General features: G+C 35.2%; 1 protein-coding gene and 1 pseudogene across 3 annotated transcripts in view; one reads left to right on the top strand and one right to left on the bottom strand.

Annotated features, from left to right (window-relative positions):
• Positions 1–26840, top strand: part of IFT80 (intraflagellar transport 80) — a 134132-nt gene that overhangs the window by 79764 nt on the left and 27528 nt on the right. For all 3 annotated transcript variants that reach the window (XM_040247857.1, XM_040247865.1, XM_040247875.1), the window contains 7 exons: positions 4182–4300; positions 7127–7201; positions 13808–13971; positions 18862–18926; positions 20560–20695; positions 21100–21247; positions 22346–22517. In XM_040247857.1, coding sequence (XP_040103791.1) covers positions 4182–4300; positions 7127–7201; positions 13808–13971; positions 18862–18926; positions 20560–20695; positions 21100–21247; positions 22346–22517 — 879 coding nt within the window. The remainder of the gene's footprint in view (positions 1–4181; positions 4301–7126; positions 7202–13807; positions 13972–18861; positions 18927–20559; positions 20696–21099; positions 21248–22345; positions 22518–26840) is intronic.
• Positions 10831–11478, bottom strand: LOC120868906 (annotated as a pseudogene).

Raw genomic sequence — 26840 nt, 5'->3', positions numbered from 1 at the left:
CATGTATGTAAGACAAAAATATATGGTATCTATTGCTATGGCTATATCTATATTTAGGATTAAATGTGTATTTGGAAATGTGGAAACAGAATTTTCAGACTTAGGTCAGTCTGAAGGGTCAAATATTGTGCTCAGATGAAAGTATTAGGTGATACAAGTATGAACAGGTTAATTCTGCAGCTGACCTGAATTGAACAGAGCAAATGTGGGTACATTTTAAAATTCATCACAGGACATTTCTGACATAGGATTCACCGTAACTTTGAAATTATAACAGCAATTATCAATGTGCCTTTTGTTTGTTATTATGGCCAGGATGTTTTATTGGTGTTCTAGTGTTCCAGATTCACAAAAAAGATAATTCCCCCACGTGAAGCTTTAGACCAATGTGAGTTTTAAGAAATCTGTCTGTAATTTGAATAATGACAGAAGCTCATACAATCAGATTTTTAAAATATTGAATTAATTGTCCTAAACCTGTGTTAACAGCCAGTTTATTTCACTGGGTATCATGTTGCTGTAAAGAAACCTCCATATAACTTCCTTTAGAAACTTTTATTTCATTCCATTAGCTTTCAAATGTTTCTAGGAAAGGATGGCATTATGGATCTTTTAAAAAAGTCTTTGGGAGCTCAGACTTCTGGTGAAAATGGTGTCATCAGTTCATATTTGGAAGGATAAGGCATACATTTGGCTCCAGGAGATCAATAATTTATGAAATACATTTTTAAAAGATTTATCTGGACTCAAAAACAGGATAAACATCTCTGTGGGCCAGAAATGGAATAAAGAAGCAGAGTATGGTGTGAAGTCTCCAACCTGCTTGACTCCTGGTCCAGAAGTGGGGAGGCAGAAGCAGAGCTGAGAGGGGCTCCTGCAGACTAATGGAGCAAAAAGGACTCGAAGAGAGACCAGGGGCCTGATCCAGGTCTCTTAAATCAAAGCCTGGGACCTGGGGTTAGCTCTCTTCTCCCCTTCCTAAAAGAAAAACCTAGAACACTGTAGGCTTTAAAGAGAGACCCACAGGGTCACCACCTTCAGTCATGGCCCTCTTGGTTCTAGGGGGCCCGTCACTTAGATCTAGAGTTGTGCAGTACACAGCCTGCAGCACCTACCTGTGGTCTTGCAGACAGAGCTCAGCCTTTTCACTGAAAGTACACTTCACATTTTTGTCCTAAGTAAAAACTGAATGACTCCTGAGACCAATGTTTCTCCTTCAGCCTTCATAAGTAGAAGCGTTTTTCTTCCTTATACCAAGAATTACTGGGACAGGGGGTCATATAGGTGTCTCCTAACCCCTCATTGCTGAACCCAGACCACAGTAACTTCTTCCCTAAAGGATTCCAGCTCCTTTGAAGCACCTGCCATCAGACTACTACTCCCTTTTCAGTCATTTCCCACATTCATCAAAGAATGAAGCAAATGTTATCAGTGTCTTTTTCTTTCTTTTTATTAAGATTAAAAAAAAAGTCTCAAAGATAAGGCCTATTTTTATTTTAACATAATCATAGTAAATATTTCACATTTCTCTAGTTGTCTCCTAAGTCTGTCCCATTTCTTGAGCTGTTTTCTAATACATACATTTATGGTTGGTTGGTTTGTGTTAGGAAACGAAGTCCCACATTACAATTAGTTCATTTTTCTCTTCAGTCTTTTAAAATCTGGATCAGTTCCTCATCATTTATATATTTGTTTGTTTGTTTAAGAAACCAAGTCATTTGTTCTTTTGGATTTCCCACATTCTTCTGTTTGCATCCTTGTGGTATGAGTACATGTAACATTTTTATTTAGCTCCTGTATTTCCTATATACTCGTGATTAGATTTAGAGCCTTGATAAATATATAAAGAATACTTTGTACATGATGCTGTGTACTTCCTGTTGCCTTGAGACACATATGTCTTCTTATCTCTCTCTTAACTATGATGAGATTGATCAGTGTGTTTAGGTGTTATAAATCTGATTCACCTGTCATATAGTTTCCCATTAGGTTTTTGCTTTAATATTTTTAGCAGTCAAGGATGATGCTTATTTAGAACCGTGTCTCATCAGGAGTTGCATCTGGTGATTCTATCATTCCTTCTACATTTGTTAGCTAAAATCCTTCTATAATAGACTTTGCCTAATCAACTATTTGTTACCCTGAAGTAAGACAAATTCTGATTATTTTCCTTTATTTATCAGTTTTCAAATAATGAGTTCATTTCCTGGCATTCCCAACGAGTTTCTTTGTTGGTGTTGATGATGATATTATTATAAACTTGCAGATTTAAAAATTTTGGTATATTTCAATCCATTGCAGTCATTATTCTCTTTAATGCTCGAATGGTTCCATCTTTGCCCAGTTGACTCCTGTGTTCATTTGGGATGATTTCAGTAGCTTGCTTCCATTCTGATAAGATGTTCTAGGTTTTTTATACATTTCCTGTTCCAAACTTGGAATCAGCCATTTTTTAAAGAAGACTTTGTTCCTTTTGGAGGGGAATGCTACCTAGATACCATGATCCAAGTTCTAGGTATGCTCATTGCTATTGGTTTGATCCTTACTCCTAGATAAAATATACTTTTTGACCGATAAAAATATATCATGAGTATGTACTGAGCTTTCAAGTTCAAATTCAAGATTATGATGTTTTACTTCTGATTTGTTTTATTTGCAGTACTTTTCTCTTACAAGAAAATTTTGGTACCTAAAGACATTAATATATTCTCGAATATACCCTAAAATATAATTTAAAATAATAATCTCAATATTATTGCTGAATATTGTTTTACATTTTTTGTTTTTTTAATATGAATAAATCTATATATCTTCATAGCCTTCCCTTTATAAGATAAAAAGTATCATACTATACATACTTTTTGCATCTTGCACTTTTTATTTTACAATGTATTGTGGAGATCACTCTATAGATATTACTCAGTCCTTTTTATAGCTATGTGTTATTCTACTCTGTGAATGTAGTTTATTCAGCCTATCCCTTATTGATACACATTTGGGTTGTTTCCAGTCTTTTGCTATTACCAGTAATGATGTATGTAGTAAGAGCCTATTTGTATGTTATTTCATAATTTTGCCTGTTTATTTTGGTATAGAATTCTAGAAGTAAGATTGCTAGGTGAAGGATTATGTGTGTATATAATTCTGCTATCTCTTGGCATGGTGATGACTGATAGGGCTAGGAATTAGGGAATAGGTAATAAAAATATATGCCTTATAGATATAAGTACTTTGAGGAAGTACTTGTAAGAAGTTTGACTTTATCTTCCTATTTTTTTTCCATAGCCTTTTATTCTTCATTAATACTATAATTGTTATGTCAATTTAGAAAGATGATAATATTTTGATGGAAGTTTAGAGAAGTATTAACTTCTAGGTATAATTAATCTCTTTCAATTTTTTACCTCTTTATTTAATATCTTTTGGTATTAACTGGAGATTTCATAAATTTGTCTTGCCCTATGTATTTTTTAATTTGTTTTAGATTATCTGTCAATTTCAAAAGTTTTGGCTGGTATTGCCAGACTTTAAAATCGTTATAAACTTTATTCAGTTAACAAACTTTTATAACAGTTTTGAATATCATGGGCACATCTCTGTTAGTTGGTGCTTAGTTTTCTTATATGTTATCTCTGTGTTTTTACATATGGAAACATTTTCCACCCCTCTGTGCAGCTTGGCTTCTTCACTATGCAGTCAGTTTCTTTACTAACACCTCCTACTCCACTTTTGATTTTTGAAGTTATTATATCTCTTTTTTAGAACTTAAATTTTAAAGTAAAACCTAGCCCTAGAAAGAGGTATTCTCACTATTTTGAGCAGAAATCTTCTGATCTCTTTCCAGCTCCTATAAGCTATACTTCTTTGACTATATACTTCACTGTTCTAACACTGCACCACTGGTACATCATACACGTTGGCTTTCAGATTAAAAATCTCTATAGATAATTTTCTATTGATTTCTAACTTTTCTGTATCTGTACTTTTGTTGGTTAATTTTTGTACCCAAATATGATATCTTATGCCTGGTTCCTATTAAATTCTTCTTTCTATGGTTAGATAGCAAGAATACCTTTTAATTTTTTTTTCTTTTTTGGTGTGTTTCAGAATCTTGCTAACTGATCTAATTAAAAGTTTGATGTATTTTAATGTTCGTTGGTATTTCCTTTTTCCTTGTTTAGGTTCGTAACGTTCTTAATGATGCAGTGGATTTACTGGAATTCCGTGATAGAGTCATTAAAGCCTCTTTGAACTATGCACACTTAGTTGTTTCAACATCTCTTCAGTGTTATGTGTTCTCGTAAGCATCTTGCATTTCTTTAAAATCTAGAGTTTTGTCTATGAAAAAAAATTTATTTTCCAGCTGTCATATTAACATGGTTTGGCTTAAACTTAACTTTCTCAAAAACGTCACCTATCTTGAACTTACTCCTAACTGAAGAGTGATAAAAAGTGAGCTATGAGCAGAGAAAATAGATATAATAGTTGTACATCAAAGGTTAATAATCACTTTTATAATACAAAATACCTTCTCTGGGATAATGCTTGCTCTTATTTTACTCATAGCTCAAGGACTTTAGTATACTTTTATTTCAAAGCCCAGAGAAGTTTAGAAGCATCTGATAAATGGTATGAAAAGGAATCACCTAACCACTGGCAGAGAGGACAGCTTACAGCCTGACAGCAGGCTGAAAGATGTTCAGTAAGGACACAAGGAGGTGTTCAGGCTTAATATCATAGCCCAGGGTAATCATAAACGTTCATATTGATAATCCAGAGTTGTCCAGAAATGATGAAAGAAAATATTCAGTATACTTTGTGTTGGGCTTCCCCGGTGGGAAATTGCAAAATTACTGAAATTTAAGACATAATGTTTGAATCTGAAAGATTGATATCATTATTACTTGTATTAGAGAGGTTGCCTTTTAATATTTACCAAAGGTTTAGAAGCTATTATTTAATTTTTTTCTCAGTCTACCTTTCTCACACTAGTTAATATTAAAATATCAAAATATTAAATTGCTTTTCTTTTCTGATTTAACATATCTTCCCCTCTCTTGTTGGCAAGACATTCACTAAGGTACAAAATATTTATTAAAGTGGAATTCAGTGCGCAGTAGTGGAAATGAAGTAGTACTGAGAGCCATCATACCAAAATATATTTCATTAAATTATTATAAAAATACCTGGTATTTTAGATAATAACAACCATTCTTTACTGAGCACTGTTATACTATCTTTTATGTTCATGATCTGATTTACTCTGTGTGTTGAATATTATTATTATTCCCATTTTACAAAATGAAGAAACTGAAGGATGCAGAGGTAATTAAATATTAATAATACCCTGGGCCAAACTACTTAACTTCTTTACTAAAGGAAGAGCTGAGATTTGAATCCAAGTTCCTAATAACTGTTGTTCCTTTTTTAGTAATAAAAATAGAATTTAAAAAATAAACCTGCAAACAATATACTGGTTTATATGGAAAGAAGTTCCAAAGAAAATCACATATGAGCATTCTGTGTTAAATTTTCACTTGATTTCTCAAATAGTTGTATAGAAAATTCCCTTCTGATCAACATTTAGTTTAAGGAGTTTATATCTCCATGACATGTGTATGTATCTTTGTTGTCAAGAATCTCAGATATTTTGTAAGGGGACATGGGAAAAAAACCCTCATACTCACTGTTCTTTTTAACTCTCTTGACAAAGAATGAAGGTTAATTCTAGTGACTGCATAAATGAAGCATGTGTGATATTTTTTCTAAAGTACAAAAGTACATAGCTTTATCATACCTGTGAACCTCAGACTTGCTAATTATTAGTAGCAGTCTATTCACTATTTGGCTTTATGCATGCATTTACTTACTGAAATGGGTATCAGGTTCTGCGTTAGCCACAATTAATTTCAAGCAATGTGCCTGCTTACTGCAACCTTTCCCTTCCCCCATCTTCTGGATCTGCATATGAGATTTAAAGAATTAGATTTAAAGAATTAGTTCTATGAAAGTAATTGAAAGAAGTTTAGAATATATAGGAATAATAAAACATTTTAAACTATCAAGCAACTTTGATTATTTGAGGATGAGTTTTTCAGTTTGTAATGTCCTTTCTGCCCATCCCTATCTTTGAATTAAACTACATCATGAAACTCATAGGAGTTATTTGTTCATTTGTTTTATCCATTTGTTCAGTAAGCATAGTCATAGCTTACTTGTATATATAATTTTACAGTTACAGACTGTTTCACAGAAATCTTCATTTGCTCAACACTTACACTGGGAGACCAGTAGGAAAAGTGATCATGTTATTGTTATTATAGTTTTTGTTCAGTATCTGCTACACAATAGGCAGTTAATTAGACACTTTAGGTAAGACATCATTATCACCATTTTACAAATAATGAAACTGTTATTTAGGAGGTTAAGCTTATTAAGATCATAAGGCTGACAGGTAGTGAAACCAGATTTCTAATCCTGATCTGTCTAGCCAAAACCCCATCCTCTCAAGAGGGAGGGGACATATGTATACTTATGCTGATTTATGTTGATATATGGCAGAAACCAATATAATACTGTAAAGCATTATCTCTCAATTAAAAATAAATAAATTAAAAAAAAGAATGTTCGTAGCATCACAATTCATAAGAATCAAAATCTGAAATCAACCAAATGTCCATCAAGATTAGAATAGTAAACAAACTGTGCCATATCCATGCAATAAAATATTACATAATAATGACCAAAAATAAAACCCCATTCTCTTTTTACTATGCTATGCTGCTACTATTTTTCAAAAGAGAAACATTAGATGACATGCTCAAATCACAGAGCTAATAAATGACAGAACATGAACTTATGATTCCTCAGTTCACAAGTTGTGGTTCCTAGAATAAACATTTATGGAGTACTTACTATGTGCTAGGTGCTGGGAACACAAACTCCACTTTCTAGTCAGGTATACAGATGTGTAAGTGAATAATTTCAGAACAATGCACTAAGTGCTATAATAGAATGATATACAGAGTTACTGTGAAACTAAAGATGCTTTGTTTAAAATGAGTACCCATCTACTTATTAAAAGTATTTTAAATATAAATAAGTATCCATTTTATTTGTCTTTCAGTACAAAGAACTGGAATACACCACTTATATTTGATCTCAAGGAAGGAACTGTTAGTTTAATTCTGCAAGCAGAAAGGTAATTTATTTATCATGTTTCACTATTGAATTTGGGATTAAAATATTTTAAATTGCAGTAAAGTACTCTTTAAAGCATACCATTTACAGGATGGCATGTTCTGAAATCACTGGTACACTGGAATCAATCTGTTTCTTCTATTTATTTTAAAAGAAAAGAAAAAGTAAGAGAATAAACTCTTAGATCAGTAGTTCTAAAACTTTTTGGTCTCAAAATTTCTTTACATCCTTAAAGTTATTGAGGTCTATGTGTGGGTTATACATGTTGGCCTTTACTATGCTAGAAATCCTTCAAGCAAGGCTTCAACACTACGTGAACTGAGAACTTTCAGATGTATAAGCTAGATTTAGACAAGGCAGAGGAACTAGAGATCAAATTGCCAACATCCATTGGATCATGGAAAAAGCAAGAGAATTCCCGAAAAACATCTACTTCTGCTTCATTGACTACGCTAAAGCCTTTGACTGTGTGGATTCCAACAAACTGTGGAAAATTCTTAAAGAGAGGGGAATACTGGACCATTGTAACTTGTTTCCTAAGAAACTTGTTATGTGGGACAAGAAGCAACAGTTAGAACCAGACATGAAACAGCAGACTGGTTCAAAATTGGAAAGGAGTCTGTCAAGCCTGTATATTGTCAACCTGCTTATTTAACTTATATTCAGAGTATTTCAACCAAAATGCCAGGCTGGATGAATCACAAGCCGGAATCAAGATTGCCAGGAGAAATATCAATAACTTCAGATGTGCAGATGATACTACCCTAATGTCAGAAAGCAAAGAGGAACTGAAGAGCCTCTTGATGAAAGTGAAAGAGGAGAGTGAAAAAGCTGGCTTAAACCTCAACATTCAAAAAACTAAGATCCTGACATCTGGTTCCATCACTTTTTGGCAAATAGATGGGGGGAAAATGGAAACAGTGGCAGATTTTATTTTCTTAGGCTCCAAAATCACTGCAGATGGTGACTACAAGCCATGAAATTAAAAGACTCTTGCTCCTTGGAAGGAAAATTATGACAAACCTAGACAGTGTATTAAAAAGCAAAGACATCACTTTGCTGACAGAGATCCATATAGTCAAAGCTATGGTTTTTCCATTAGTCATGTGCAGATGTGAGAGTTGGACCATGATGAAGGCTGAGCGCCAAAGAATTGATGCTTTTGAACTGTGGTGCTGGAGAAGACTCTTTAGAGTCCCTTGGACTGCAAGGAGATCAAACCAGTCAATCCTAAAGGAAATCAACCCTGAATAGCCATTGGAAGGACTGATGCTAAAGCTGAAACTATTAAGACTTTGGCCTCCTGATATGAAGAGTCAACTCATTGGAAAAGACCTTAAAGCTGGGAAAGATTGAGGACAGGAGGAGGAGAGAGCAACAGAGGATGGCATTACTGACTCAGTAGACTTGAATCTGAGCAAACTCTGGGAGATAGTGAAGGACAGGGGAGCTTGGCATGATGCAGTCCATGGGGTCACAAAGAGTCAAACATGACTTAGCAACTGAACAAGAACAAAATACTAGAAAGTAAAATTGAGAGATTTAAAATGTATCAATTTATTATAAATGATAAGAATAAACTTATTACAATTAAACATCAGTAATGAAGAGAGAATGACAGTGAAACAGGCAAATTACTATAACATAGTTTTGACCTCATTGTTCCCATATTTTTGTCTTGTATTTGTTTTAAAATACTGATTGAAGTTCATTCATTTTATGAGGCACTACTAGGCTGTGAAATGGAGTTTGAAAAACAATATTCTCTACCAAGACTTTGTGTGTACAGGACTGAGAAACTTTGGGCCAATTAACTGGAGTAAATTAGTAATAGCTATTACTCAGGAACCCACATTTTCCCATGAAAATGATTAATCAATCTGTCACATACAGTGGTACCCTACTGAATCAGAGGTCAGAGTTAGAAAGTTAAACTCGATAAAAGCAGGAATAAAGCATGAAAATATAATCTGCAATTACTTAAGATTGATACCCATGAAATCTTTTCACTAAAACGATTTATTACCTCATTCCTTTAATCACCATTTAGGCAGCTCTTGAGAGTGTTGTTATCAGGTTTTCTAGGCCATTTGTTGTTGTGTAGTTGCTAGATTGTGTCTGACTCTTTTGCGACCCGTATGCCCCACAGCCTGCCAGGCTCCTCTGTCCATGGGGTTTCCCAGGCAAGATAACTGGAGTGGATTGCCATTTCCTACTCAGATATTTTCCCAACCCAGGGATTGAACTTGTGTCTCCTGCATCTCCTGCGTCGGCAGGTGGATTCATTACCACTGCACTACCTGGGAAGCCCATAGCCTTCTACAAATAGCCAGATAATGAATGCTGGTGGGCCATTAGAATCTGGCACAATGACAGGAAGAAAGTGACTGTTGGCAAGGGAGCATGGAGAAAAACTAATGGCACAGAGTCTTTTTTTTTTTGAAACACAACTTTATTCTGATTTTAAACGAAAAAGAATGGGAATGACAGTAACAAACAAGATTCCACCTCTCAATATTGTCATGTGACTATAGCAGTCTTATATTTGAAACTCAAGGAGGAAACAACTGTGTTCCGAAACACATATTTAGGTCCAAAAAATGAAGGTATTTTTTTTTTAACTGCCATATTCACTTGAAAGCCCATCCACCTCCTTCCGCATCCAAAGATTAAACACATGTTCTTCTTCAGTTCAGTTCAGTCACTCAGTCGTGTCCGACTCTTTGCGATCCCATGAACCGCAGCACGCCAGGCCTCCCTGTCCATCACCAACCCCCGGAGTTCACTCAGACTCACGTCCATCGAGTCCATGATGCCATCCAGCCATCTCATCCTCTGTTGTCCCCTTCTCCTCCTGCCCCCAATCCCTCCCAGCATCAGAGTCTTTTCCAATGAGTCAACTCTTCTCATGAGGTGGCCAAAGTACTGGAGTTTCAGCTTTAGCATCATTCCTTCCAAAGAAATCCCAGGGCTGATCTCCTTTATAATGGACTGGTTGGATCTCCTTATAGTCCAAGGGACTCTCAAGAGTCTTCTCCAACACCACAGTTCAAAAGCATCAATTCTTCAGCGCTCAGCTTTCTTCACAGTCCAACTCTCACATCCATACATGACCACAGGAAAAACCATAGCCTTGACAAGATGGACCTTTGTTGGGAAGTAATGTCTCTGCTTTTGAATATGCTATCTAGGTTGGTCATAACTTTTCTTCCAAGGAGTAAGTGTCTTTTAATTTCATGGCTGCAGTCACCATCTGCAGTGATTTTGGAGCCCAAAATATAAAGTCTGACACTGTTTCCACTGTTTCTTCATCTATTTCCTATGAAGTAATGGGAACAGATGCCACGCTCTTCATTTTCTGAATGTTGAGCTTTAAGCCAACTTTTTCACTCTCCTCTTTCACTTTCATCAAGAGGCTTTTTAGTTCCTCTTCACTTTCTGCCATAAGGGTGGTGTCATCTGCATATCTGAGGTTATTGATATTTCTCCTGGGAATCTTGATTCCAGCTTGTGCTTCCAGCCCAATGTTCTTAGCTATATAATAAAGTGGCAAACACGCTGCATCACTGACATCACAAGACAGTTGCCTATGAAACTAGACTTCTGACACTGGGCTCCAGCTTCACTTTCTCACAGGTCATCATCTTCACCTGGGAGAGCAGTTGTCTGAGCAGCCTCTAAATCGTGCCCGTGCTGTGCTGCCAAGACCAGGGCCATGACCACCTCTGGCGGGGCAAGAGCAGGCATGGCAACAAACTCCAAGTTAGGGTCTCTGATCAGTTTTCTAGCAAACCAGAGGAAGGGCTTTTCAAAGTTATAGTTACTTTTGGCAGAAATGTCATACTCCTGAAGATTCTTCTTGCAGTGGAAGACAATTGACTTTTCCTTAACCTTTCTGTCCTTAATATCCACTGGTTGCCACACAACACAGTCGGGATGTTCTCACACACTCATACCAGATCTCTGTGCCAGTTAGGCACATTCTTGTCAGTTAACTCTCGATGTTACATCAAACATTACAATGGCACACTGAGCTTGTATATAATAGCCATCTCTCAGTCCACCAAGCTTCTCCTGACCAGCTGTATCCCATACACTGAACTTAATTGGTCCTCTGTTAGTATGGAACACAAGAGGATGGACCTTAACACCCAAGGTAGCCACATACTTCTCAAATTCACCAGTCAGATGACATTTCATGAATGTAGTTTTTCCAGTACCACCATCACTAACCAAAACAAGTTTGAATTGAACTTGGGGTTCTCATTGGGCAACCATTTCAGTGTTACTTCCAGAAGTGTGTCTCTCTGCCCGTCTGACTAAGGGCTGGAAAGATGGCGGGAGCATAGCACCAACAGATTCTCCTAAGTATCAAAGCTATCAGTTGCACAGTTGCTGAAGAGTATGATCATCATATTGATGACCCTGAGTGATCAAGAAAATAATTGCATCAGATTTTCTACCAGGTGTTTAATGATATTGAACCAGTGATTGATTGATTGATTGATTGATTGACTGATGTGATAAATTTTGCAAACAAAAAGACATCTTTGCTAGTTAAGAGGTAAGATGTCAGCTATCTAAAAAACCATATTTTTGAAATTCTTTCTTGAATAGTTCTAAATTTATTTCTTTATACAGTATTTATAAATGCATATTGAATATGCTCTTAGTAAAGTCATATGTTAATAGCATAAATGATTAGATAATTAAAGAATATTTTATTTACTAACCATCGCTGGCCATATCTGTACATTAGAAATGTTTGCCCCTTGGAATGGTGTTTATTCACAGGAAGTTAAAACTTTAGTGTGTTTAGAAGAGAAAATGCTTTTATAACTGAGACAAAAAAAGAATATATACTAGTATGATGTGTCACTTGTCAACATTAGCAAATATTGTTTTCATAATATGTAAGGGCCAAATCCTTCAATTAAATAAGCCACGCAGCAGTACTCAAGTATTCATTTAATTCAAGTGTACATTTTTGGTATTGATTGTATACTAACTTTTGTTTGTCTTGATGTTTATTTCCTAATGGTTTCCACAGCAAAAAGGAACAGTTAGCAGTTCTTGAATCAAGAAATAGTTCTGGGGAATTCCCTGGCCATCCAGTGGTTAGGATTTGGCTCTTTCACTGCTGAGGGCCCGGGTTCAGTCCCTAGTTGGAGAACTAAGATACCATAAGCTGGATGGTGTGATCCAAAAAAAAGAAGAGTTCTGAATCAAGGATATTAATAGCTTGAACATAAAGTTTTAAGAAGTAATAATATGTTCAGCTTTGAAGAAACAGACTCTCCAATATAGCAATAGTATGAGTGTAAATCAGTAAACCTTTTAAAGGGGAGTTTAACAACATATGGTAAATTTTTAAAAGTATATGCCCTTTGATCCAATTATTGCATTTTTAGGATTTATACTAAGGAAATAAGCAATGTAAACATAACAGAGATGTGTATATACCTTAGACATTCTTTAAGAGTGAATAATTTGAAATAAAATAAATGTCCATCAGGAAAGAGTTAATTAAGTTCTATGCATACTTTGCCATAAATTATCTCTATAAGAGGTAAGAAGATTGCAAGAGATCTTTTACTTTCTCTGTATTATTTGAATTGTGTTTTTGTAATGTTCTTAAAATTTCAAAGGAAAAAATAACAGCCATAAAATGTTTACATTTTGACTTAAAAAATAAATATGGAGAAGGAAATGGCAACCCACTCCAGTGTTCTTGCCTGGAGAATCCCAGGGACGAGGGAGCCTGGTGGGCTGCCGTCTGTGGGGTCGGACACGACTGAAGCGACTTAGCAGCAGCAGCAGTTATAGCTACATATAATAGCCGTTTAATCAGTCTTGATCAACTTATATTTTGAAAGCCCTCCAATAACTGAAAAAATGAATAGTCTAATGACTAACATACTTTTAAAATAAATAAATAAATAAACAACACAGGATACTATGCCTTGAATAGAGCTGTCATCACAGCAAATGAACCCAACTACCTATACTAAAAACAGATTTTTAGATATGAATACATTTATTCATGTTTATGGTATTGTTTTAAAATCAAAGCTTCTTATTTTAATAAATGCTCATTCTGATGTTAATTTTTGAGTCGTTTTCACTGTTTGACTCTGCCTAGAATTTAATCTAATACTGTAATTTAATGATCCTTAGCATAATCTTTAATTGTAAAATATGTGTTAATACTGTTTCATAAAACGAATAGCATCTGTCATTAAAAGATTCACTGAATTGTAAATTACATGATTTTTTTTATTGCTTTTGTATAGATATGCTTCTTTAGGAAAGGAAATGAATTATAATTATAATATTAAAGGAATCAAAACTTTATAAGGTGGTGATTATGGACATTTTCATTTTTCTTTTCCTACCTCCATCAAAAAACAAAAACCTAGGAAACAAATCAAAACAACGAAATGTTGACTTCTCAGGTTGTTTTTTATTTCATTCTTTATATATCTATGTCTTATTATTGTTTTAATTGAAGATTTAGATATTTCCAAAGCATAAAATATTTTCTAATATAAAAATGAAATTATAGTATATCCTACTTGAGAATACATCTTTATTCTGTATTTTTTAGACATTTTCTTCTTGTAGATGGTGGTGGTATCTATTTATATTCTTATGAAGGGCGGTTCCTTTCCTCTCCAAAATTTCCTGGAATGAGAACAGATATTCTAAATGCACAGACTGTCTCTCTGAGTAATGATACCATAGCAATAAAAGACAAAGCTGATGAAAAAAGTAAGTGCATTTTTATAATTTTCAATGAAATTTATTAAAATTTTCATCAATTGACTTTCATTTTCTCATCTATTAATATGTTGACTTTATATGGAAGAATGATGAGCTTTCTAATTTGTCCTAATCATGAATTAAAGAAGCAAAGTTGTTGTATTATTTCCAGTTGATGGAACAAATAAATATTGTCACAACATAAAAGCTTAGTGATAAGAAGTAAATCTATATATTCAGTAGCTGTTCAGTAATAGTTTTAATTCAAGACTGTGAATCCTAAAAATGTATGTTAATTTTTAAGTTTATTGAAAGTATTTCCTTTTTCTTTATTTAGTAACATAGTAAATATTGTGCTTCATGGTACTATTTATTTTGCTTATATATATTCATGCATTTTTTATACTTACATATTTTTAAACTAAAGAAGTAGGAGAAAGTTACAAATAATTTTTGATTTTCATATAAAAATTTAGGCCACATTACTGTTTATAAATAAATTTAAGTATGTCAGGTGTTTTAGAATGCCACAGTATGAGTAAAACTGTTTCTTGAAGGCAATGCTGTGTCATAACATGTATCCAACAAATAATAATGAGTGCTTTCTATGTGCCAAGTAGTCTTCTAGAAGTTGAGGATACAAAAGTGCATTTAAAAAAACAGATAATCAAGCAAATAGAGTCAACTAATGATACATGCTGTGAAGAAAATTAATGCAGGGTGAGGGCATAGAGAATTCTAGAGCTGGGGCAGGGCAATGACTATAGGAAAAGCAAATGCAAGGGTGGGAATGATTGGTACTTAAAAGGAACAAGGCTTTAGGACTAGGTCAACATGAACTAAGCAGAGTGTGATAGGAGAAGACACAAAGTTAGATAAGTAGCAGCCAGATCATGTAAAGACTTGGCCATGGTAAAGATGCTGGCATGAGAGAGTGAAGACAAGCATATTATCCTAAAATTTTTCCTGGGTAAATGAAGGATGGGGAACGAGGAAGTTTTGAGTAGGTCACACAAACCCAGAGTTCTGTTTTTGTCATGATAAGTTTAAATACTTTCTAGACGTCCAACAGGGGTTGGAGAAGAAACAATGAAATAAACAAATCCAGGGCTCAGGAGAGAGTTGGAGATGAGATATGAATCTGGGAGTCATTGATGTGTAGATGGTGCCATGGCATGAAGTCATCTAGAAAGTGAATATAGATGAAGACCAGTGGCTGAGCACATCAAGATTTAGAAATGAGTAAGAGGAAAAAGAACTAATGAGGTGAGAGTGAGAGTGAGGTATCCTTAAAGCCTAGTGGTAAGATACAGAATAATTGTTCTTCTCTGTTAATACATATTGGGCTAAATAGTCATTACTGTGACATGTTAAAAAAAGGTATGACCTGGCTGTTAATTTTGTTAGTTCATGGAACACCTAATTTTGGAGCTAGAAAACTGTCCCACTTTTAAATTTTCAGTACTTTCAGATAGCATCACCTCTCATTCTGGTAGAAAAGATAATTCTAAACAGAGCTATTATTTTCTCTCTTTATGCCTCAGGCGTTCTCTGAGAGAGGGCATTTGGTAATTGTTTTGTTTTTAAAGGACTTTTTTCCTGTCTAAAAGAGAGGAAAGAAAATGAAATGAAATGAAATAAAGCAGAATCTAGACAGCAGACAGATTTAAGATGGGTGTGTAATTGTTAATAATTTGGAAGTCAGATTTTTGTCTTCAGTAAACTTAAATTTGAAAATCCCAATGATCACTATGAAGTTTCTATACTTTCCTTATTCAACATCACATATTTTAGATGGAAGCTGTAATAAGGTATGTATGTTTCCAACTGAATATACCTTATTCTGAATTTTCCTATAGTTAATTCACATCTGAAACATATTTCATTATCATTTAAGCCATTGATAATTCATAGAATTTTAGAGCCAAAAAGAATTATGAACATTTTCAGAATTATAGATTTACATGCAAATAAATTACTTACATAAACTTTGTTGAACTGAATAATCATGTTATATCATCCTGCCACAAACAGAAAATTTTAAAAACTAAAACTAAAATTATTGTAGAACTGATAGAAAAATGAGAAGGAAAATAGTTTTCTTATGTTTAAAGAAACTAGTAATTACTGAAGGCTAGATAGAAGGCAATGGCAACCCACTCCAGTACTCTTGCCTGGAAAATCCCATGGACGGAGGAGCCTGGTAGGCTGCGGTCCATGGGGTCACTAAGGGTCGGACACGACCGAGCGACTTCACTTTCACTTTTTCACTTTCATGCATTGGAGAAGGAAATGGCGACCCACTCCAGTTTCTTGACTGGAGAATCCCAGGGATGGGGGAGCCTGGTGGGCTGCCGTCTATGGGGTTGCACAGGGTCGGACACGACTGAAGCGACTTAGCAGCAGCAGCAGCAGATAGAGATATACACTAACAATAGAAAGCACAATTGAAGTACCTGGAATCTTCAACCTGTAAAAATTTTCTTTCAAGAGGACTATTCATGTATGAAATCAGTGGTTCCTTCCTGACTTGGGAGTTCTTTTACAGGCAGGATTCTTTGAACCGGGCCTAGTGGTCTTACATTATAATCAGTCAGTTCAGTAGGTGCTCAATTAATGTGTGTTAAGTGCATTTGATTATGATTAAGGAGTAGAGGTACATATGATTAAGGCAGGTACTCCTTATGATTAAGGAATAGGAGTGTTGCTTTTGCTTCTTCTCCTCATCCACCTTGCACGGATTCACTATGATGTCATTGTGAGTGATTCTTTGAAACAAAAGTCTGGGTAGAGGAAGGCGAAGTTAGAGAGCAGTTACTTAGATTAGAGGCAACTCTTTCAGCTCCCAGCTCCTTAGTTGTCCAATCTGCCAGTTTCTATTGCATATTTAAATTAAAATACAGGTCCAGCCTCCCACTGAATGAAGGTCACCTCCAGTTGTGGAAATTAGACAAATTCATCCATATACCTCCAGCTCTTTGTAATATGTGCAGTCAACAAAAGGATGGAAAACTTACTTTTTTAAAAAGTTAGTTTATATAGCTATGAAAATAACTGGGCTTAGTTATACCCAAAGCATTTTTTAAAATGGAAGTCAAATTTTTCTATTTTTTGTTTCTATACTTAGTTAAAAATTCTATAACAGTATTTTTCTTTTTCATTTTTAACAGCTAGATTGGCAATTTTAGAACATAACTTATTGTGAAGACATGATTTCCTCTGTGAATATAGCCAGTGACCTCAAACTTAACATCCTAAGGTTTACTAACGGCTATAAATCAATATACTAAAAGTATGATCCTCTGGAAATTAAATATGTTATACATATATTAGCAGTTTTATGATCTGTATAAATTGTCCAATTTTTTTTGCTGACTACTCGTGTCACTTCTGTCTTTTCGTTTTTGTAATTCTTTGTGTGTGTTCAGTCATATGAAATAATTCAATTGAAGATGAATCTTGAGCTGGAGTAATTTGGGAATTACTTAAAGAGAATCACTAAAGCACTGACAGTCTTCAAAGAGCAAAAAGTAGTGGGCAATATCTCTGTCACTTATGACACTAGGAGAAGCCTTTGATGAAACAGAGAAGGGGGCAGAGGCAGCTTTTGTTTCTGGCTTCTTCAGTACATATCTCCAATAATTCTTACAACTTGGCCTACTCAGAATATCTGAGAAAGATGGGATTGGAAATAGAGAACTTTGAATTATCGTTTTTTAGATAATGATTGATGTCATGAAAATAATCCAAGAAAGTATATAGCATGAAAAGGTGACCTAAAACAAAACCGAGGAACAGGGATCACCGAAGAAGGAAGAACTAGCAAAAAGAGAATAAGGGATGGTCCAAAATAGGAAAGAATCAGGAGAAAATGGTGTTTTTTGGTAGCTCACATATGAGTTTCAAGAAAGAGGATGGTCAGGAGTATCCAGTGCTCCTGGGAAGTCAAGACTAAAAGTAGATTCTTGACTAAAAATAGACTCTTTGATTTGGCACCGTATTGATGATCCAGGCAAGAGCCTTTGCATCAGTGTAGTGAGGTTGAACATCAAGTTGCTCAGTGGTAAAGAATCCACCTGCTAATGCAGGAGACACAGGAGACTCAGGTTCAGTACCTGGGTTGGGAAGATCCCCTGGAGGAGGAAATGGCAACCCACTCCAGTATTCTTGCCTGGAGAACCCCATGGACAGAGGAGTCTGGTGGGCTGTAGTCCATAGGGTTGTAAAGAGTTAGGCACGACTGAGCGACTGAACACACAAAAACCTATTTCAGGGAATTGAAAGTCCAAACTCTATAATCATATGCTTGGTCTTTCTGGTGACCCTATAGCGATCCTGAAGCTATCTAGGGAATCACCCAGAATCTCTCTATTAGCATAACAAAGACATTCCTGTGACTCAGAAAATTCCAAGGGTTGTGGAAGACCTGTGTCAGGAACCCAAGGCAAAGACTACACAAATTATCACACAGTAGTGTACTGACCACAGGGAACTCATCACTACAAAATTTCCTGGTAGTATAGTAGGCATTCAATACATTTTTCCTTTGTGAAATGATTGTCTGGGTTGTTATGTTGGTCTAAATCAGAGTTATGAAAATTACAAACTGCATTCAGATTTGGACTTGCCATTTTTGAATCTGTGGTACATTGATTCCATACCATTAATAATAATTCTAATTAGGGAATGTATATTTTAGGAAGACATGTTTGGTTCCACTGAGAAATATGACCTTATTACTAATTAGGAATTTGATGGCTGCTGCTCTTCAGTGCTGATAGGTATGCTGTGGTCCAAAGAGTTAAATAATTTCTAATTAGGATTATGATAGCTCCATAGAAATTTGCCAGTAAAAAATTCTAATGTAATGTGGTGATTAATGCTTTATTTTTTTTCAAGTAATCTTCCTCTTTGAGGCATCAACCGGAAAACCAATGGGAGACGGGAAGTTTCTTTCTCATAAGGTGATGGATATTAGCTATGTTTAATGTAAATAGTTACTTACTTCTTTTCAAAATTAATGTTTTCAGACTTCCCTGGTAGTCCAGTGGTTAAGACTTTGCACGTCCATTGCAAGGAGCATGGGTTTGATCCCTAATTGGCAAAGTTCCATGTGCTCCATGGTGTGGCCAGAAAACAAAAATTAAAAACAAAACACTAGGAGCAGAATTAATGTTTTCATTTTAAGGAGGAAAACATGGAGATTAGTTTTATATTTAAAACCAGTGTGCATTCTTAGAGTATTTTGCCTAAAAATGTCCTAAAGATAAAGCACTATTAAATTCTTTAATGGAAAGCTATATGTATGCAAATTAATTGAATGGAAGAATCTGACGTATGTTTTTGTTCAAGCTCTACTCCTTTTTTAAAAATTATTATTTGTTTTATTTATTTTTGACTGTGCTCATTCTTCATTGCTGTGCACGGGCTTTCTCTAGTTAAGGCACATGGACTTCAGTAATTGCAGTGCATGGGCTCAGTAGCTGTGAGTTCGTTACCCCACAGCATGTGGATTCTTAGTTTCTGGACCAGGGATCGAATTCATGTCCCCTGCTTTGGCAGGTGGATTTTTAACCACTGGACCACCAGAGAAGTCCTTCTTTACTGCTTTTCAATAAAATATTCTATCTTGATTAAACTTTTAGCACATATAGTATCAGTAAATAAAAATGTGTTTATACCTCGATACAGCTTACACTTTTTCCATTGACCTGTTCTAGCTCCTTTTTTTTAGGTTTTAAGACTGTAGTTAAACTGAAAAAAATCCTGAATTGCGAGCTGTTTATTAGTTTCTGACTTCTGGCATTAGAACAAATAAATGGCACCATTCCATTGAGTTATCCTCCAATAAGTGATATATTAGGGTTAAAGATGTTTTTAACTTTATTATTCAGTGCTACTAGTGAAGTGTTACCCTGTATTTTATTTTTTTCTTTTTGTAATTATTAGTTGAATAACAAATACATTCAGTGGTTCAGAAATGGAAAAGCAGTCAGTAAAAAACTATTCCTGCTGCACCTGTCAGTTTAGTTCCTTTCCACTGAATAAGTAGCCATCATTATTAATCTCCTTTTACCCTTCCAGAGGTTTTTAGTGCATACATGGACAAAATGGGTATATGTTCCTTTCTCTTTCTTTTACCCAAAGATGACATATAAGTCTGCACTTTGCTTTTCTCATGCAACATTCTATTTCTGGAAATTTTTCCATGTCAATAGATAAAAGTACTTATGCAGTCCTTCTTCCTGCCATAAGTATAACATTTTATAGATGTGTCAAAATTTAACTTGTGCCCAAATGATGGACACAAATGGAAGTGTATTTCAGCTTATAGAGTTTCAAAGATTACATTATTTTATGGTGTTCTAACAGGCATTTTTCCCTTGTAAATTAAAAAATAAGTAATTACACTTTAGCTTTTGAATTATTTGTATATTAGCAGTTAAGTTATTTAGCAGGGACATTTTACCATTATAAGTAGGTAAATGATATTTAATTGATCTTTAAATAAACATATGTTCTTGTAAGTAAACAATTAAAATAATCTGGTGTAAGCACTAAAACTAATCCAGAATTTTCATTCTTTAAAAATTTTAGAATGAAGTTTTGGAAATTGCTCTGGATCAAAAGGGACTCACCAATGATAGAAAAATTGCTTTCATTGATAAAAATAGAGATCTCTATATCACTTCAGTGAAACGATTTGGGAAGGAAGAACAGATTATCAAACTTGGTAAAATAATTGTAATACACTTAAATTTTTTATTATTTTCAGTATTCTTAGATCTACTCTTGATATTATACTAAATAGCTTACTTGTTTGAATGAATCTATGAATAATGCTTTGGTCTCCTCATATTTCTTAGCTATTTAATTCCATTTTGATAGCAAGTCTTTAGCTGCTGCAACTAAATTGGCATTGAACAAAAGACATGCAGATTGAAAATATAATGGTTCTGGGTAAAATGCTCAAATATTTCCATAAATTTTTATGTGCATTTTTACACATTTTCACCATCATAAAATACTCATACCTACCAGCAGTTAGTTGGGGTCTTATACATCAGCTAATTTTAAAGATATGTTTTTAATACTTATATAATGGAAATAATACATTAATGTTCTTTTTAACCTAAGGAACAATGGTGCATACTTTGGCGTGGAGTGATACGTGCAATATCCTTTGTGGACTTCAAGATACTCGATTTACAGTGTGGTATTACCCCAATACGGTTTATGTGGATAGAGACATTTTGCCTAAAACATTATATGAAAGGGATGCAAGGTAACATTTTACTGTGTGGGATTGTTTATTGTCATCAATAAAATTAACAGAGTGTTGTATTCTTGCTTCTAATTTCATTCCTACAAAATAATCTTTTATGTTACTTAGTTAACTAAATTATTCAGCTAAAGCTAATATGAGATTTAAGTGACAGAATGAAGTTGAAAGTGTTGCTTTGATGTAATACTGTTTATTTATATGTTTCTTAAATGGATATAATTTTTTCTTATATGATTTTCAGGTTTACTGTTGTTTAATGGTAACTCAGGTAGTTTTTTCAATGTGGTTTAATTATTTTATTTTAGGTACTCAATATTTTTCTGTGATGTACAATTTTATGACAGCCTTTACTCTTTCCCATTTTATCATTGACCTTGAAACTCTCAGGAATGAGTGTATCTCTAGAATTGAATTTAAAATTGATAATAAATATAGAAAAAATACATAAAGTTATTTAAAAGTTTTTTTTTTATTTGACATTCTTCAGAAAATCAAATGTATTTATATTCCTAAATTCTCTAAGAAATAGCAGGGAGATCTCTTATTCTTGGCAAACTAGGAATACAAAGGCTTCTCAATGCCAAATCTTAGTTTAACTTTCAAATCTATTTTGAGTTCATTTTTAATATCAAGCTCACATTAGCAAAACCAGAGAGGCATCATATAAAAAAATTAGCTAATGAAGAGAAGTTAGTCTCTTTACTTAAAATTCACCTCCTGTTATTATGAGAAAATAATCTTGGAATCAACTTTTTAATGTTTGTACTTTCAAAAGCTGAAGCTAAGTGCTTTAATCATTTGTGTGATTTACCTTAATTCTTAGGCAAAAAGATCATTTCAGATGCTTTTAGGCATAGTTGTCAAATATGTAATAATTTTTGTCATGTTAAAATGTTTGTATATTTTGCTCTAAGTGTACAAAGTAAGTTAGATTCCAATATTTTTTTTGAAGATATACATTCTCCCTGTAATTAACTTTCTTGGGGTGCATTTTGGAGATTGTAGATTTCATATGTATGTTGAGGTCAGCTCCCAAATTTAAATTGTATGAAATTTTTTGCTCAGAATATCAGTTGCATTTTGCCTTTTTTTCAACAGTGAATTTAGTAAAAACCCCCATATTGTGAGTTTTGTTGGAAATCAAGTAACTATAAGAAGAGCTGATGGCTCTCTGGTTCACATCAGCATATCACCATATCCTGCTATTCTCCACGAATATGTAAGCAGTTCAAAATGGGAAGACGCTGTAAGACTTTGTCGTTTTGTTAAGGTACTTTACATTTCAGATCCACAGTTGTATATATATTGTGTATTAGTTTATACAATATCTTTTTGCAAAATGAGAAATCATAAGAGCTAAGGGTTGGAAAAATTGTCAACAAGATCACATCTTTTTTTTTTAAATAAGTAATGTCATGAGAGAGAGAGAGATGTTGCTGTGTGATTTATTCTCTGAAGAAGCGAGTAGTTTCTTCTTTCTGGTACATATAAAAACCTTTCATGGAACTTTATATAAAAGTCAGATTCCCAGGTTCTACCCCCAAGGTCTAATTTATTAAATCTAGTGAGCCTGGACATATTTTTAAGTTCCTCAAATGATTTGTATAGCTAAGGTTAAGAACCATTCACTACTTTAGGTAGCATTTTCCAACCTAGTTGAATTAAGTATTTTCTGAGCATGTTTGACCACAGAACTCTTTTATTTTACATTGTTTAATTCTCTTACAATACACTTGTAAAAGGACTTTTAGATGGTTTTCCTTACAATGTGTTATTGATGACAGTCTGCTCTAATAGCATTGTCTGAAAACCTCACTTTTCCTCTGGTTCCCTGCAGTTGTATTCTTTGACATCTCATCAAAAAGACTGGAGGGCTTATAACCTTGAATTATCATTAATGTGTATCATAAGTTCTAAAATAAACCTTTTTTAATTAGAAATGAACGTTTCACAAAAAATTTATTCAAAACTTTCTCTATGTGTTTTGAATATGTGAACAGCATCAGTTCAGTTCATAGTGTCCGACTCTTTGAGACCCCATGAATCACAGCATGCCAGGCCTCCCTGTCCATCGCCAACTCCCAGAGTTTATTCACACTCATGCCCATCGAGTCGGTGATGCCATCCAGCCATCTCATCCTCTGTCGTCCCCTTCTCCTCCTGCCCCGAATCCCTCCCAGCATCAAAGTCTTTTCCAATAAGTCAACTCTTCGCATGAGGAGGCCAAAGTATTGGAGTTTCAGCTTTAGCATCATTTCTTCCAAAGAAAACCCAGGGCTGATCTCCTTCAGAATGGACTGATTGGATCTCCTTGCAGTCCAAGGGACTCTCAAGAGTCTTCTCCAACACCACAGTTCAAAAGCATCAATTCTTTGGCGCTCAGCTTTCTTCACAGTCCAACTCTCACATCCATACATGACCACTGGAAAAATCCATAGCCTTGACTAGACAGACCTTAGTCAGCAAAGTAATGTCTCTGCTTTTGAATATGCTATCTAGGTTGGTCATAACTTTTCTTCCAGGGAGTAAGCATCTTTTAATTTCATGGCTGCAGTCACCATCTGCAGAGGAGCAAAAAAAACAACAAAGTCTGACACTGTTTCCACTGTTTCTCCATCTATTTTCCATAAAGTGATGGGACCAGAAGCCATGATCTTCGTTTTCTGAATGTTGAGCTTTAAGCCAACTTTTCACTCTCCTCTTTCACTTTCATCAAGAGGCTTTTTAGCTCCTCTTCACTTTCTTCCATAAGGGTGGTGTCATCTGCATATCTGAGGTTATTGATATTTCTCCCAGCAGTCTTGATTCCAGCTTGTGCTTCTTGCAGCCCAGCATTTCTCATGATGTACTCTGCATAGAAGTTAAATAAGCAGGGTGACAATATACAGCCTTGATGTACCCCTTTTTCTGTTTGGAACAAGTCTGTTGTTCCATGTCCATTTCTAACTGTTGCTTCCTGACCTGCATATAGATTTCTCAAGAGGCAGGTCAGGTGGTCTGGTATTCCCATCTCTTTCAGAATTTTCAACAGTTTATTGTGATCCACACAGTCAAAGGCTTTGGCATAGTCAATAAAGCAGAAATAGATGATTTTCTGGAACTTTCTTGCTTTTTCGATGATCCAGCAGATGTTGGCAATTTGATCTCTGGTTCTTCTGCCTTTTCTAAAACAGCTTGAACATCTGTAAGTTCATGGATCACGTACTGCTGAAGCCTGGCTTGGAGAATTTTGAGCATTACTTTACTAGCATGTGAGATGAGTGCAATTGTGTGGTACTTTGAGCATTCTTTAGCATTGCCTTTCTTTGGGATTGGAATGAAAACTGACCTTTTCCAGTCCTGTGGCCACTGCTGAGTTTTCCAAATTTGCTGGCATATTGAGTGCAGCACTTTCACAGCATCATCTTTGAGGATTTGAAATAGCTCAACTGGAATTCCATCACCTCCACTAGCTTTGTTCGTAGTTGATGCTTTCTAAGGCCCACTTGACTTCACATTCCAGGATGTCTGGCTCTAGGTGAGTGATCACACCATCATGATTATCTTGGTCATGAAGATCTTTTTTTGTACGATTCTGTGTATTCTTGCCACCTCTTCTTAATATCTTCTGCTTCTGTTAGGTCCAGACCATTTCTGTCCTTTATCGAGCCCATCTTTGCATGAAATGTTCCCTTGGTATCTCTGATTTTCTTGAAGAGATCTCTAGTCTTTCCCATTCTGTTGTTTTCCCCTATTTCTTTGCATTGATCACTGAGGAAGGCTTTCTTATCTCTCCTTGCTATTCTTTGGAACTCTGCATTCAGATGCTTATATCTTTCCTTTTCTCCTTTGCTTTTCGCTTCTCTTCTTTTCACAGCTATTTGTAAGGCCTCCCCAGACAGCCATTTTGCTTTTTTGCATTTCTTTTCCATGGGGATGGTCTTGATCTCTGTCTTCTGTACAATGTCATGAACCTCATTCCATAGTTTATCAGGCACTCTGTCTATCAGATCTAGTCCCTTAAATCTATTTCTCACTTCCACTGTATAATCATAAGTGATTTGATTTAGGTCATACCCGAATGGTCTAGTGGTTTTCCCTACTTTCTTGAATTTAAGTCTGAATTTGGCAATAAGGAGTTCATGATATGAGCCACAGTCAGCTCCTGGTCTTGTTTTTGTTGACTGTGTAGAGCTTTTCCATTTTTGGCTGCAAAGAATATAATCAGTCTGATTTCGGTGTTGACCATCTGGTGATGTCCATGTGTAGAATCTTCTCTTGTATTGTTGGAAGAGGGTGTTTGCTATGACAAGTGCATTCTCTTGGCTAAACTCTCTTAGCCTTTGCCCTGCTTCATTCTGTACTCCAAGTCCAAATTTGCCTGTTATTCCAGGTGTGTCTTGACTTCCCACTTTTGCATTCCAGTCCCCTATAATGAAAAGGACATCTTTTTGGGGTATTAGTTCTAAAAGGTCTTGTAGGTCTTCATAGAATCATTCAACTTCAGCTTCTTCAGCATTACTGGTTGGGGCGTAGTCTTGGATTACCTTGATATTGAATGGTTTGCCTTGGAAATGAACAGAGATCATTCTGTAATTTTTGAGATTGCATCCAAGTACTGCATTTCAGACTCTTTTGTTGACCATGATGGCTACTCCATTTCTTCTAAGGGATTCCTGCCCACAGTAGTAGATATAATGGTCTTCTGAGTTAAGAGATTCCCCATGTCCAAGGTAAGAGAAACCCAAGTAAGACGGTAGGTGTTGCAAGAGGGCATCAGAGGGCAGACACACTGAAACCATAATCACAGAAAACTAGTCAATCTAATCACAGTAGGACCACAGCCTTGTCTAACTCAGTGAACCTAAGCCATGCCCTGTGGGGCCACCCAAGACGGGCAGGTCATAGTGGAGAGGTATGACAGAATGTGGTCCACTGGAGAAGGGAATGTCAAACCATTTCAGTATTTTTCCCTTGAGAACCCCATGAACAGTATGAAAAGGCAAAATGATAGGATGCTGAAAGAGGAACTCCCTAGGTCAGTAGGTGCCCAATATGCTACTGGAGATCAGTGGAGAAATAACTCCAGAAAGAATGAAGGAATGGAGCCAAAGCAAAAACAATACCCAGTTGTGGATGTGACTGGTGATAGAAGCAAGGTCCAATGCTGTAAAGAGCAATATTGCATAGGAACCTGGAATGTTAGGTCCCTGAATCAAGGCAAATTGGAAGTGGTCAAACAGGAGATGGCAAGAGTGAATGTTGACATTCTAGGAATCAGCGAACTAAAATGGACTGGAATGGGTGAATTTAACTCAGATGACCATTATATCTACTACTGTGGGCAGGAATCCCTTAGAAGAAATGGAGTAGCCATCATGGTTAACAAAAGAGTCCAAAATGCAGTACTTGGATGCAATCTCAAAAACAACAGAATGATCTCTGTTCGTTTCCAAGGCAAACCATTCAATATCACAGTAATCCAAGTCTATAACAGCATAGCCATGATGAAATTTCCACATCATTAATTTATTAAATTATTATTTTTTTCAGTGCCAGGCTCAGCAGTCTTTTCTTTTATATTAAAATATAACCTTGTTATATTTTAATTCAG

The sequence above is a fragment of the Oryx dammah genome, unplaced genomic scaffold (assembly GCF_014754425.2).
Source record: "Oryx dammah isolate SB20612 unplaced genomic scaffold, SCBI_Odam_1.1 HiC_scaffold_2, whole genome shotgun sequence".
NCBI classification, from domain to species: domain Eukaryota; kingdom Metazoa; phylum Chordata; class Mammalia; order Artiodactyla; family Bovidae; genus Oryx; species Oryx dammah.
Note: the sequence above shows the minus strand (reverse complement) of the source record. Positions and strands in the feature narration are given on the sequence as shown.